We start from the raw sequence: 14,259 nt of genomic DNA on the forward strand, positions 1-14,259 counted from the left end.
AACGAATTGCAAAAATCACTGAAGCTGGAGACTTATATCTCCTTCTCTAACTTTAAGCATCAGCTGTCAGAGCAGCTTACCGATCACTGTACATGTACACAGCCAATCTATAAATAGCACACCCAACTACCTCATCCCCATATTGTTATTTATCTTTTTGATCTTTTGCACCCCAGTATCTCTACTTGCACATCATCATCTGCACATCTATCACTCCAGTGTTAATGCTAAATTGTAATTATTTCGCCTCTGTGGCGTATTTATTGCCTTACCTCCCTAATCTTCTACATTTGCACACACTGTACATAGATTTTTCCATTGTGTTATTGACTGTACCTTTGTTTATGTGTAACTCTGTGTTGTTGTTTTTGTCGCACTGCTTTGCTTTATCTTGGCCAGGTCGCAGTTGTAAATGAGAACTTTTTCACAACTGGCCTTCCTGGTTAAATAAAAGTGGGGGAAATTTTTTAAAAAAAATAAAGAATATTATAATATCCTTCTGAGACCCGACAAAAAAGTTAGGGATTGTTTTAGGTTTTTTTTACATGACATAAGTGTTTGGGGTGAAATAAATACACGTTACCAAGAAAAAAATTTGAACAAATATTGTTATTTCTGTTTTATTGTAAGTGCAAAATTGTCCTCTGTAGTGGTCATTAATTAGGACATACGTTACATTACAACACAGTTTCTAAACCAAGAGGCGCAACATCGCGAGACTTCCGGAAATGCTTGGGAAACAGACCAAACAGAACAGGCAAGGGGTTTGAGAAGTCAATGGGGGAAGCGAACAATTCTTTCTTTGTTGTTAATTTACTCGATCTCTAAAGGCACAACCTAGATTCGAGCCAATGTTTTAAGTAGTTGAACTCCAACATCGTGAAAGTGACAAACTGACACGTTTTCATTTTCGTCAAAACAACGTTATATCGAAGGCGTGGCTTTGATTTGACTCCCCGCACACGCGCAGTTTGGCGCGAGACGACCATTAGACCCGATGAAGTGTTTCAGCCTATCTTCATACTGGACTGTCTTTGATTACAGTCAATAGGTACAGTAGGTAAAACACATAGTTGTGGCATCTGGTAGTCTACTACAGAGGATATTTCTTGATAACCTTGTATTTAGCATTCTCATTTAATGTGATTTTTTTTTTTACACAGTCCTGACAACTCACTTAACTGTTGCTGAGATATTCACTTAGGCCTACCAGAAAAAAATGGAATATCAAACTCATAAAAATAATCATTAATAATTAGACCACATGCAGTTCTTTTCAAATGTCCATAACATGTGCTAATTATAAAGGCAGACGTTTTTTTTAGAACCAGGAAGTTAAAGTTTTCAAAGTCACACCCCCACACGTACGATATCACTGAAAAGCCCAGAATGTCCTCTCAAAGGGACAACAGGACTTAATACAGTAGCTTGTATGGCCTCAGAGATGCGGACCAAGAACGGATGACCACTAGAGAAGACAAAAATTAATTGCTGGGTCTCAGGAGGATATTAAACAAAACAATAGGAGCACAGTTTATAAGAACACAGTTTATGTCACAGTGGACCTTTCAACTTTGCCTTTTTTGACAGAGTCTATCGTTTGAACTCATGAGATGTTTTGATTTAATTATGGTGCATCCCTTCTGTATGGCATGATGGCGGCGGACCCTGTTATCTCTACATCGCCTCTCGTTCTGACTCCCAGAGAGGGCTGAAAACGGTGTCTCTTGTCCTCCCCTACCAACCCGGGCGGTTTCGACCAACCGAGAGGAAAGATAACAACCATGAACTGTGTGTCGATCGTCGCCTTACTGTCTCCTCTCTCTGCGGGCTGAGCATAGATCACTCCGGTGGATTAACCCCAACCCTCGCATCGAACGAAGAGTCATCACGAGCATTACATCACCGATTCCCACACCCCGAAGCGTAAAATGAGACCCATTTCATATTTAACCAGCGGATCTGAACACTGGTGATGACGGGTGACGCCTGGATTAAATTTTTTGACGTCGTGGGGATTATACAAATATATCAACAATGTCAACGTAGGCTATAGAATTCATCAGCGAGATGATGGCGCTTTTATGAACGGGGGATAGACGAACACTGCTATCTACATCTCTGCCTGTAGGCTCCTTTGTCTTCGTAGAGAATGTGAATGGCGAAAGATGACATGGCAGAGGTAGATTCAGCATCCACTGGAGTGGAACCCACGCGCGGGCTGGAGATAGCGTTCCCGTACGAGGAGTATGAATGCAAAATATGTTATAATTATTTCGACCTTGACCGTCGCGCACCCAAGATTTTAGAATGCTTGCACACATTTTGCGAGGAGTGCCTGAACACTCTCCATCTCCGCGAGGAGCGTCCATGGCGCATCAGCTGCCCTATATGTCGCCACAGGACGCCCGTACCGGACTATCGGATACAAAACCTGCCCAATAATACCAAGGTAACGGAGGATTTCCCCTTGTACATTGACTCTGACCCTCTGCCTCAGGATGCCTTGCCCCTCTACCCTCCTCCGTTACACCCCGCACTCGTCGCCCTCAGGCGCGAGGAGGCATCGGGGGCGTCCACGAGCCAAGCTACCCCCTCCACTACCTTGTCCACCGCCACTACCCTCTCCCAGGACTCCGTGCGCTATGACAGCTGTCAGAGCTGCAAGCGGGTTGCCCTGACTACGGGCTGTGTGTGTGTGATCTTTTCCTTTCTGTCCATGCTGGTTCTGCTCTTCATGGGCCTGATCTTCGTGCACAGTCACAGCAGCCCGCCCTCGCCCGCGGGACCCATCTGCCTGTCGGTGGCCAGCATCCTAGCCATGTTCTCGGTGGTCGTCACGTGGCTGATCTGCTGGTTAAAATATAGGCCCGATCACGAGTCAGGCCGCTCCTCTGGGACGAATAGGAGGAACGCCTGATGATGAAGATGCTATTCATGATGATAATGTGATGTGTGTGTGATTATGTAAATACTGCTGTATACTAGCATAATGTACCTCCCTCCCTTTACTTTTTGTTGTTTTTGAAATAAACATTGTCCAGAATGGCCTTTTAACAGTAGGATATAGCAAACACCATGTAAACACCTTCATCTGTTCATTGAGTACTAAGCCTACAGTAGCCTACCATTGATAAGTTCATACATGCACTTGTATGTCTACCTATGGCAGGTTAATATGATGATGGGTAACCTTGCCTGAGACCTAGATTAACTGCCTGTCGCTCCCAGAATAGACTAGTCGATTGCTGGTTGATTGAGTTGAGGACTGGGGTTTGATAACAATTTCTGAAAAGTATACATCACTATGCCTCTCACTGTATGAAAACCTGTCCTCCCTCCCATGCATCTCAAAGACGCACCTGCCCATGTTATTGTAGTGTGGGCTATACAATTCCACATGAATAGGTTTGAGATTTTGCATCATGCCTATAACAGGCCCACTCATTTGAGAAGTCACTAATATATGTAATTGCCAAGTCACTCATGTAAGATGTGTAAATAGTACAGTATCTGTGGAGATGGGAGAGGTGTCATTACCGCTATTTAAATTGCCATGGTGTTTAGGTTACCAAGAGTAGGTCTGGAGAACAGGTGCCTCCTACATTCCTATTTTAAAAGTGCTCCGGTTGTAGGCCTACTGTACACTTGTGTACATCTCTCTGGCCTTCCTGCTGCCTGTGTAGTCAGATCATCATCATCTGCCTGGCCTCTGAAAGCATCCTCTTCCCTTCCTCCTGTCTGTCAACTGATCATCACCACTGGTCTGACAGACAGTGAAGGTGAAAGCAAGGTTCCTTCCCACCATGTTGCTTTGAGTCTTGTTGTCATTCACTTCAGATCATTGATGAGAACCTTGAAGAAGGGAGGAGGCATTTCCTCCGTTTTCCAATGAGGCGCTAATTTACCCCTCTCTTTAGGTGCTTGAAGATGCACTCCAGGATCTAAAGCACAACAATTTCCTAACACATTGCACAAATTTGATTTGTAACAGTCACACGAATTGCGAAATTTGTATGATATCATACATATTGCAAAATTCATAACATATCACACGAAATGGATGACGTACTACACAATTGGATGACGTAGTAGGCTACACAAAAAACAGAGATCAGTTTCGGCTGGTGAGCACCACTTTCAAAACTACTGGCTGAAATGATAGAAAATCTCTGGAGTGCATCTTTAATTGCCATGTGCTTGACAGGTTTCCAAAGCAAACAGATTCCTCTAGCCTGTTGCCTGTGTAACCGATGTGAAATGGCTATCTAGTTAGCGGGGTGCACGCTAATAGTGTTTCAATCGGTGACGTCACTCGCTCTGAGACCTTGAAGTAGTTGTTCCCCTTGCTCTGCAAGGGCCGCGGCTTTTGTGGAGCAATGTGTGCAGAGGGTCCCTGGTTCGAGCCCTGGTTCGAGCCCAGGTAGGGGCGAGGAGAGGGACGGAAGCTGTACTGTTACATTGATGCTGTTGACCCGGATCACTGGTTGCTGCGGAAAAGGAGGACGTTAAAGGGGGGTGAGTGTAACCGATGTGAAATGGCTAGCTAGTTAGCGGGGTGCGAGCTAATAGCGTTTCAATCGGCGACGTCACTCGCTCTGAGCCCTTGAAGTAGTTCCTCTTGCTCTGCAAGGGCCGTGGCTTTGTGGAGCGATGGGTAACAATGGGAGGCAGTTGTTGATGTGTACAGAGGGTCCCTGGCTCGAGCCCAGGTAGGGGCGAGGAGAGGGACGGAAGCTAAACTGTTACACCTGTATGGTCGGGGATCATCAGGGGCATATTGAGAGAGTTGCCATGAGGATGGAGTAGGGTCCTCAAAGTCTGAGGCACAGTTTTTGCAATGCCTATTGAACTGACAGACTAAAATGAGAGGGATTGGATTTGTCAATATTAGTCAATAGGCCAGGGGCATGGAAATCAGGGCCCACTGTGCTGCACTGGTTCCCCTATAATCAGAGACTGATGGTTGGACTCTCAGTACAATCAATGATATTAATCAATCACTTAACTACTATAGAAGGATAAATAATCCCAACAGTACTACTGTAGACCATAAGGCTTATATTTACACAGCCCTGAAGCGATTTAGTTTTGTATTTACTTTCTAGTGTACGTGCTCTGTGTAGAACAGACACTGTTGGGCCCTCTTCCTAAAGACGTGTCTTTTAGGATTCACATAAATAATATGCACATAGGAGACGGCTGGGATATACACAAGTTATATCTAAGCACTTACTGCCCTAAGAAATTCACTTTAACATTGCCTCACAATCAAACATGATTATGGACCTGACCTCTAAAGATGGCCACGCCTGCTTCAATCAACCTGTCAGACTGTCAGTATAACCGTTAGAAGATGCACTTTCACCCTCTTATTTGACACAAGTAAAGGGTTTATATACTGTATATATTGTCTATTATTGTATTCATTAATTATGAATTTTAAAAAAAAAACGTGGATGTTTTTGAGTTTGTTGAAAATGTCGTTGTTGTTAAGGTACTAAAATGTATTTGCACAGATAAATGTTAGGTATGTGCTGTTTAAAACAGTTCAGTATTAAAAAAAACAGTACAAAGTTTATGTGCAATGATCCTTTCTCTTAAAACTTTGAAATTACACATGTTGATGATAGGCATGTCAGTAAAGAATACATAAAGGTTAGAATTTTGACAATGATGCCCTTTACCTACTTCCCCAGAGTCACATAAACTTGTGGATACCATTTTTATGTCTGTGTCCAGTATAAAGGAAGTTAGAGGTAGTTTTGTGAGCCAATGCTAACTAGCGTTAGCACAATGACTGGAGGTCAATGGGTATCTGCTAGCATGCTAACAGACATGCTAGCATGCTAACAGATACCCATAGATTTCTAGTCATGACTGGAAGTCTATGGGTATCTGCTAGCATGCTAACACTAGTAGATATTTTTATTTAACTAGGCAAGTCAGTTAAGAGCAAATTATTATTTACAATGATGGCCTACCAGGGAACAGTGGGTTAACTGCCTTGTTCAGGGGCAGAATGACAGATTTTTACTTTGTCAGCTCGGGGATTTGATCTAGCAACCTTTCAGTTACTGGCCCAACGCTCTAACCACTAGGCTACCTGCTGCCCCTAAATAAAAGGCCTCATTGCCAAAATTCCGAACTGTCCTTTTAAGAACTGACTGTTAATTGTTGACGTTTGAGTTATCATGGATGCAATAAGCAATAGAAAAGTCCTTGACTGAAGAGAGCAGTAACCTACTGTCCCACAGACGCCTAGTCTCGGAAATCACAGACTTAGTGCAACAGCACGCTGTAACATTGGTTACATTGTCGGAGGCTAACCGACACCCTCTTGTGGTAGACGCAACATAGACTAGAAAAATGGGTTTCAAAAGGGGTTTTCGGCAGGACTCATAGGAGAACCATTTTTGGTTCCAGGTAGAACCATATTGGGTTCCATGTAGAACCCTCTGTGGAAATGGTTCTACATAGAACGCAAAAGGGTTCTACCTGGAACCAAAAAGGGTTCTCCTATGGGGACAGCCAAATAACTATTTTAAGTTATAGATAGCACATAGAACATTCTCTGTATCAAAATGCATACTATCATTTTGACACTGCTGTTTTTGTAAACATTTTTGACATAAAAAAATCCTCTTCAAGCCCTCTCAGTGCCTAGGTGTCTACTCTAAGGACATCTCTAAGTGACCGACGCAATCCATTCAGGACTTGCCATATCCGTGTTCCTGTTGAAACAGAAATGTATTTTGCAGTTGGAGGAAGGTCATGATTAGGATTACCAGGGTCAACCCCCTCTCTGCCCAAGATGAGAAGAATAGAGCTGCGGGTTCACGGGTCATTACACATGATCTAATATCTTCCACCATCAGGCAATCCACATGGCTTGTAACACCTATGGCTTGAGTAACCTTCTGTTCTGCTTCCAGTATACTTCCCTAAGTGTGGCTTGGGTAGGATGGCAGGTAGACAGATGAGAGAGGCCTTTTCAGATTAGAATATCAGGTATTGGTTTGCTTTGGTTCTGAGGCTGAGCCCATTCCTGACCATGCAACATCCATGCACCATTCTGTTACCCCAAATTCCATCAAGGAGAGAGAGGGTGGGTTTTGGTGCACTGCTGGGAGACTCACCTGAGGGCAGGCCTCTTTGGCTGGGGCGTCATGGTGAGCTCTGGCTGTGGGAGGAGGAGGGGAGGAAAGGATAGGTTCACCTGCAGGGCACCTCTACCGCCACCTCCTGGGTAACATCAGAGAGAGAGAGAGAGAGAGAGAGAGAGAGAGAGAGAGAGAGAGAGAGAGAGAGAGAGAGAGAGATGGGAGTTAGAAGAGGGAGTTAGACAGCTTCCCTATATCCATTCATTCTCCCCTTCCCTTGTTTTCCTTCCATCTTTCTTATTTTTACCATAATTTTCTCAGGTCAATTGAATTGTCTAGACCTGCATGGATGAAAAGCTGATAGTACATGCGGCCCTGATCCAGAAGTTTGACACCCTTGTTTTACAGGATGTGGTGATAACATCTCAAAAGTTTGGGAATTTGCTAAAGCCCCCTCCCTCTCTTACCAACCAACTATCCTATTCCTCGCTCCACATTTTCTGGTCGATTAAACATCATTTGCGTTCCCATATCCCCACTTGTCAGCGCAAAAATGTTTTCACTCATTTCACTCTTCTAACAAGATCCTTGTGTGTTAAATTGAACATATAACCATATATAGCTATCAATACAGCCTATACGTGGCTCTGGTTGAACATAATCACAACGGTTCATCTGGAGGCGAAAGAAACGCACACCTGTTTAGGAGAGGTGCTGGCTAGAGGAGTAGAACACCTGTTTAGGAGAGGTGCTGGCTAGAGGAGTAGAACACCTGTTTAAGAGAGGTACTGGCTAGAGGAGTAGAACACCTGTTTAGGAGAGGTGCTGGCTAGCGGAGTAGAACACCTGTTTAGGAGAGGTACTGTCTAGCAGAGTAGAACACCTGTTTAGGAGAGGTGCTGGCTAGCGGAGTAGAACACCTGTTTAGGAGAGGTACTGGCTAGAGGAGTAGAACACCTGTTTAGGAGAGGTGCTGGCTAGCGGAGTAGAACACCTGTTTAGGAGAGGTGCTGGCTAGCGGAGTAGAACACCTGTTTAGGAGAGGTACTGGCTAGAGGAGTAGAACACCTGTTTAGGAGAGGTGCTGGCTAGTGGAGTAGAACACCTGTTTAGGAGAGGTACTGGCTAGAGGAGTAGAACACCTGTTTAGGAGAGGTGCTGGCTAGCGGAGTAGAACACCTGTTTAGGAGAGGTACTGGATAGAGGAGTAGAACACCTGTTTAGGAGAGGTGCTGGCTAGAGGAGTAGAACACCTGTTTAGGAGAGGTACTGGATAGAGGAGTAGAACACCTGTTTAGGAGAGGTACTGGCTAGTGGAGTAGAACACCTGTTTAGGAGAGGTGCTGGATAGCGGAGTAGAACACCTGTTTAGGAGAGGTGCTGGCTAGAGGAGTAGAACACCTGTTTAGGAGAGGTGCTGGCTAGAGGAGTAGAACACCTGTTTAGGAGAGGTACTGGCTAGTGGAGTAGAACACCTGTTTAGGAGAGGTACTGGCTAGCAGAGTAGAACACCTGTTTATGAGAGGTACTGGCTAGTGGAGTAGAACACCTGTTTAGGAGAGGTACTGGCTAGTGGAGTACAACACCTGTTTAGGAGAGGTACTGTCTAGCAGAGTAGAACACCTGTTTAGGAGAGGTACTGGCTAGAGGAGTAGAACACCTGTTTAGGAGAGGTACTGGCTACAGGAGTAGAACACCTGTTTAGGAGAGGTGCTGGCTAGTGGAGTAGAACACCTGTTTAGGAGAGGTACTGGCTAGCAGAGTAGAACACCTGTTTAGGAGAGGTACTGGCTAGAGGAGTAGAACACCTGTTTAGGAGAGGTGCTGGCTAGCGGAGTAGAACACCTGTTTAGGAGAGGTACTGGCTAGCGGAGTAGAACACCTGTTTAGGAGAGGTACTGGCTAGAGGAGTAGAACACCTGTTTAGGAGAGGTACTGGCTAGCAGAGTAGAACACCTGTTTAGGAGAGGTACTGGCTAGAGGAGTAGAACACCTGTTTAGGAGAGGTGCTGGCTAGAGGAGTAGAATACCTGTTTAGGAGAGGTGCTGGCTAGTGGAGTAGAACACCTGTTTAGGAGAGGTACTGGCTAGCGGAGTAGAACACCTGTTTAGGAGAGGTACTGGCTAGTGGAGTAGAACACCTGTTTAGGAGAGGTACTGGCTAGTGGAGTAGAACACCTGTTTAGGAGAGGTACTGGCTAGTGGAGTAGAACACCTGTTTAGGAGACGTACTGGCTAGCGGAGTAGAACACCTGTTTAGGAGAGGTACTGGCTAGCGGAGTAGAACACCTGTTTAGGAGAGGTACTGGCTAGCGGAGTAGAACACCTGTTTAGGAGAGGTGCTGGCTAGTGGAGTAGAACACCTGTTTAGGAGAGGTACTGGCTAGAGGAGTACAACACCTGTTTAGGAGAGGTACTGGCTAGAGGAGTAGAACACCTGTTTAGGAGAGGTACTGGCTAGTGGAGTAGAACACCTGTTTAGGAGAGGTACTGGCTAGAGGAGTAGAACACCTGTTTAGGAGAGGTACTGGCTAGAGGAGTAGAACACCTGTTTAGGAGAGGTGCTGGCTAGAGGAGTAGAACACCTGTTTAGGAGAGGTACTGGCTAGAGGAGTAGAACACCTGTTTAGGAGAGGTAATGGCTAGAGGAGTAGAACACCTGTTTAGGAGAGGTACTGGCTAGAGGAGTAGAACACCTGTTTAGGAGAGGTGCTGGCTAGCGGAGTAGAACACCTGTTTAGGAGAGGTACTGGCTAGAGGAGTAGAACACCTGTTTAGGAGAGGTGCTGGCTAGAGGAGTAGAACACCTGTTTAGGAGAGGTACTGGCTAGTGGAGTAGAACACCTGTTTAGGAGAGGTACTGGCTAGCAGAGTAGAACACCTGTTTAGGAGAGGTACTGGCTAGCGGAGTAGAACACCTGTTTAGGAGAGGTGCTGGCTAGAGGAGTAGAACACCTGTTTAGGAGAGGTACTGGCTAGTGGAGTAGAACACCTGTTTAGGAGAGGTACTGGCTAGCGGAGTAGAACACCTGTTTAGGAGAGGTGCTGGCTAGCGGAGTAGAACACCTGTTTAGGAGAGGTGCTGGCTAGTGGAGTAGAACACCTGTTTAGGAGAGGTACTGGCTAGCGGAGTAGAACACCTGTTTAGGAGAGGTGCTGGCTAGCAGAGTAGAACACCTGTTTAGGAGAGGTGCTGGCTAGCGGAGTAGAACACCTGTTTAGGAGAGGTGCTGGCTAGCGGAGTAGAACACCTGTTTAGGAGAGGTGCTGGCTAGCGGAGTAGAACACCTGTTTAGGAGAGGTACTGGCTAGAGGAGTAGAACACCTGTTTAGGAGAGGTGCTGGCTAGAGGAGTAGAACACCTGTTTAGGAGAGGTGCTGGCTAGAGGAGTAGAACACCTGTTTAGGAGAGGTACTGGCTAGCGGAGTTAAACACCTGTTTAGGAGAGGTGCTGGCTAGCGGAGTAGAACACCTGTTTAGGAGAGGTACTGTCTAGCAGAGTAGAACACCTGTTTAGGAGAGGTACTGGCTAGCGGAGTAGAACACCTGTTTAGGAGAGGTACTGGCTAGCAGAGTAGAACACCTGTTTAGGAGAGGTACTGGCTAGAGGAGTAGAACACATGTTTAGGAGAGGTACTGGCTAGCGGAGTTAAACACCTGTTTAGGAGAGGTGCTGGATAGAGGAGTAGAATATTTGAAAAAGAAAAGGAGAGCCACACTCTATAAGCTCAGATGCAATAATTGAATAACCCTGATGAAGACAGCTTGTCTTTGGAAACGTTGGTTTTTCGTTTATTAAATTATTGCATCTGAGCTCCTAGAGTGTGCGGCTCTCCTTTTCTTTTTCAAGTGAACATACCCAAATTCCAGCATTTAGCATCAATGCAAACTAATTATGTGATACATCATAATATGGTGTCACTTTATATTTCATATAAACATTTATTTCATGATAAACACTGTAAAACATCTAGAGACATAGTTAGGCATGCTTTTATATAACTTTGCTTTATAACCATCTCGGAGGTCAGTCTTCTAGTTAGCCTATATGCATATCTTAATTCGATATCTTCATTCGATATGCATATCTTAATATTTTTTGGGTGAATTGTTGATCTATAGCCTTAATAAATAAATAAATAATGGACAAATACGTGTTTACAGATTTGCCTCCGACTCTGCATACCTGATGCAACTCATTTACTTCTCATACAGCGACATTTCTGACTTTGAATTTCATCCCGGGTAATGGATTAGTCATGGAGATTCTGTGTTGCTTTCAAGAAGGCGGAGGTATGCATCATCGCTCTCCATTTTCCTTCGTTCCTGTCACTTTTTTTAGGGTACAATATCCAGTTTCAATAAATTCAATGACCCCGAAATCGCAACGTTAGTAAATGTAAGACCAATGTTTTGTCAGAATGTCCAAGAGGGATGACACTATTATGTGTAAAGTAAAAAAATCCTATCGTTTCACTAAAATGTGACTTTTTATGTTCTTAAACTAAAATATTTATATCTAGGAAAATTGTCACAAATGATCTTTGTGCAGCCAATCAAAGCTTTTTATGCACCCAATCATCATCAATGTGATCATTGTATTCTTTATAATATGTTCTCACCAGCAACTTCATATTGGCATGTGCCAATATACATTTTCATCCAATAGAATTGATCTGTAAAAATTGTAGATTAAATACATAGGTTGTTGAGGGAAGTATAAAGCAATACATCAATGGTTATTATAATATTTTTTGTCATCAATATTTGACAATGTCCCTTGTTCAAATAGGCTATTTAAATGTGAAGTCAATTGACAAAACTAATATAAATTTTATTGACTTGGTTTCCTCCTCCTAAGGGTTCAGTGAAGGACAATAATCTGCTCTTTAGCACGTGAAAGGACCCTCGTTTCCCCTGCGTATTTTCTCCCCAGCGCGAAGCTATTGTCCACGCGCGTTCTAACAGAAAGACAACATTTTAAGTGTATTTTCAAAGGTACGAAAGAGGCTAATGTTAATTGAGGCCACCGAAAGCCAGTGGGATATATATTTTCTGCGTAAATAAGAGAAGTATGATAGTGCTTACGTTCGATCTCCCCGCTGTGCCCTCTTTTCTCCCAGGTGACCTTACGGGTTGGAGAGGTGGAGGTAAAGACATAACGACTTGGAACATCAGGTGCCTTCCAACCAGTGGCTGTTGTCTTCAGGTATACGTCACGTGGAGCGTGAATTCCTTCAAATACCTTTACAAGGGCACACGTTTCACAATAACCTTTTCGTCATGAGAAAAAACAAAACAATCCTCAAAACAGTAGTCTAAATGCACATTTCCAAAATCCGGAGAGGGAGTAGCACGTCTTTAACATCAATTTGGTCAAACCTCTTCTGTAGCTGTAATTAGCAAGGATACTGGCAGTAGCAGCAAGCATAGACCTGTTTGTTATTGGTATTATCTAGGCTACATTATGCATATTATAAATATCACGGAGGCCCTAATAACAATGTCAATATTTAAATGTCCATTTAGCCTGTAAATGTACAATATGCCCTCAGGTCCCGCGTCAAACCTCTTTCCACCGTGGGCGAGCTAATCCGGTTACAGCGCACCTTTGCACCTGAATGGGTAACGACCTCTGTGCTTCTGCAACCTACGCGCAAGCACCACTTTAAGGAGAACATATAAAACGGGTGATATTTGGGATGACACACAAAGAAAAGAAAACGCTTACAAAACAATAAATTACACGCCTACATTATTCACCAAATAGACGAAGAGGGTATTTATGTTACTTATTGAATTTGAAAATATCAGACAAAAATAAAACAAGGGCTGGGATGGGATGAATGTAGGACTAAAAAATGACACGCTTACTGCAACATCATCCAAATACCATTACCATCCAAAAGTGATCGGACCATAAAAACACAAACATTGTAATACGTGTGTGTTACTCTATATACTCTTGGGACTGAAGAAATTAAACGTAAAAGCAAACATGCCGCTAAGCAAGTAGAGTTGAGCTCCTTCAGATGGACAGTGGAGCGAAGAGGGGTTTTGTCTGAATTCAAAGGTGGGGAATGAACCTCTGTCCTTTGATTGATAGGGGAGCTCTAAAGAGCATGGTTGCTTTGACTTCTACAATTCCCTGCACTGCAGCCAAACGTTGAGAGAGAGACAGATTTGAATTGAGAGAGAGAGAGAGAGAGAGAGAGAGAGAGAGAGAGAGAAAGAAAGAAAGAAAGAAAGAAAGAAAGAAAGAAAGAAAGAAAGAAAGAAAGAAAGAAAGAAAGAAAGAAAGAAAGAAAGAAAGAAAGAAAGAAAGAAAGAGAGAGAGAGAGAGAGAGAGAGAAAGAGAGACTGCAATGCCCTTCCTTGTACGATTGCCTATAGGGACACTAAGTGTCTTTTCAACTAGCAAGGCAACTATAAATAAATGCCCGACAACACAATAGTAACGTCTCTGTCAGCAGAGCAGACGTTCTTTACGGCTCTCCTGGCGTCGTACCCTGCTGGGGCGCGAGTCCCCGTCAGACGGCTCTCCTGTTGGTAGTGCGCAATCTAAAAGCGACAATAAATTCCTCGAGGTGCACTAACTTTTGCTGCATCTGTCTTATCTTTAGACCATGGAGTGAGAACAAATGGGTGCATGCGCTCTAGGAAAAAAATACCTTAAATTCAAAACGGTTGTATGTTGAGCGACTAATCAATAAGGCAACATCTAAAACTACACGTATCTGTATAGTTAATCAATACTGCAGTATCTAAAACTACACGTATCTGTATAGTTAATCAATACTGCAACATCTAAAACTACACGTATCTGTATAGTTAATCAATACTGCAACATCTAAAACTACAAGTATCTGTATAGTTAATCAATACTGCAACATCTAAAACTACAAGTATCTGTATAGTTAATCAATACTGCAACATCTAAAACTACACTTATCTGTATAGTTAATCTATACTGTAACATCTAAAACTACACGTATCTGTATAGTTAATCAATACTGCAGTATCTAAAACTACACGTATCTGTATAGTTAATCAATACTGCAACATCTAAAACTACACGTATCTGTATAGTTAATCAATACTGCAACATCTAAAACTACACGTATCTGTATAGTTAATCAATACTGCAACATCTAA

The 14,259-nt window shown here is 43.5% G+C and overlaps 1 protein-coding gene across 1 annotated transcript; it reads left to right on the plus strand.

The window, feature by feature from the left end:
* Positions 1-754: 754 nt before the first annotated feature.
* On the plus strand, positions 755-3,062 carry LOC123744749 (E3 ubiquitin-protein ligase RNF182). Its single transcript, XM_045724722.1, has one exon. The coding sequence runs from the start codon at positions 2,159-2,161 to the stop codon at positions 2,918-2,920; it is 762 nt and encodes a 253-aa protein (XP_045580678.1). The 5' UTR covers positions 755-2,158; the 3' UTR covers positions 2,921-3,062.
* Positions 3,063-14,259: the final 11,197 nt, after the last annotated feature.

This window comes from Salmo salar, chromosome ssa09, assembly GCF_905237065.1.
Source record: "Salmo salar chromosome ssa09, Ssal_v3.1, whole genome shotgun sequence".
NCBI classification, from domain to species: domain Eukaryota; kingdom Metazoa; phylum Chordata; class Actinopteri; order Salmoniformes; family Salmonidae; genus Salmo; species Salmo salar.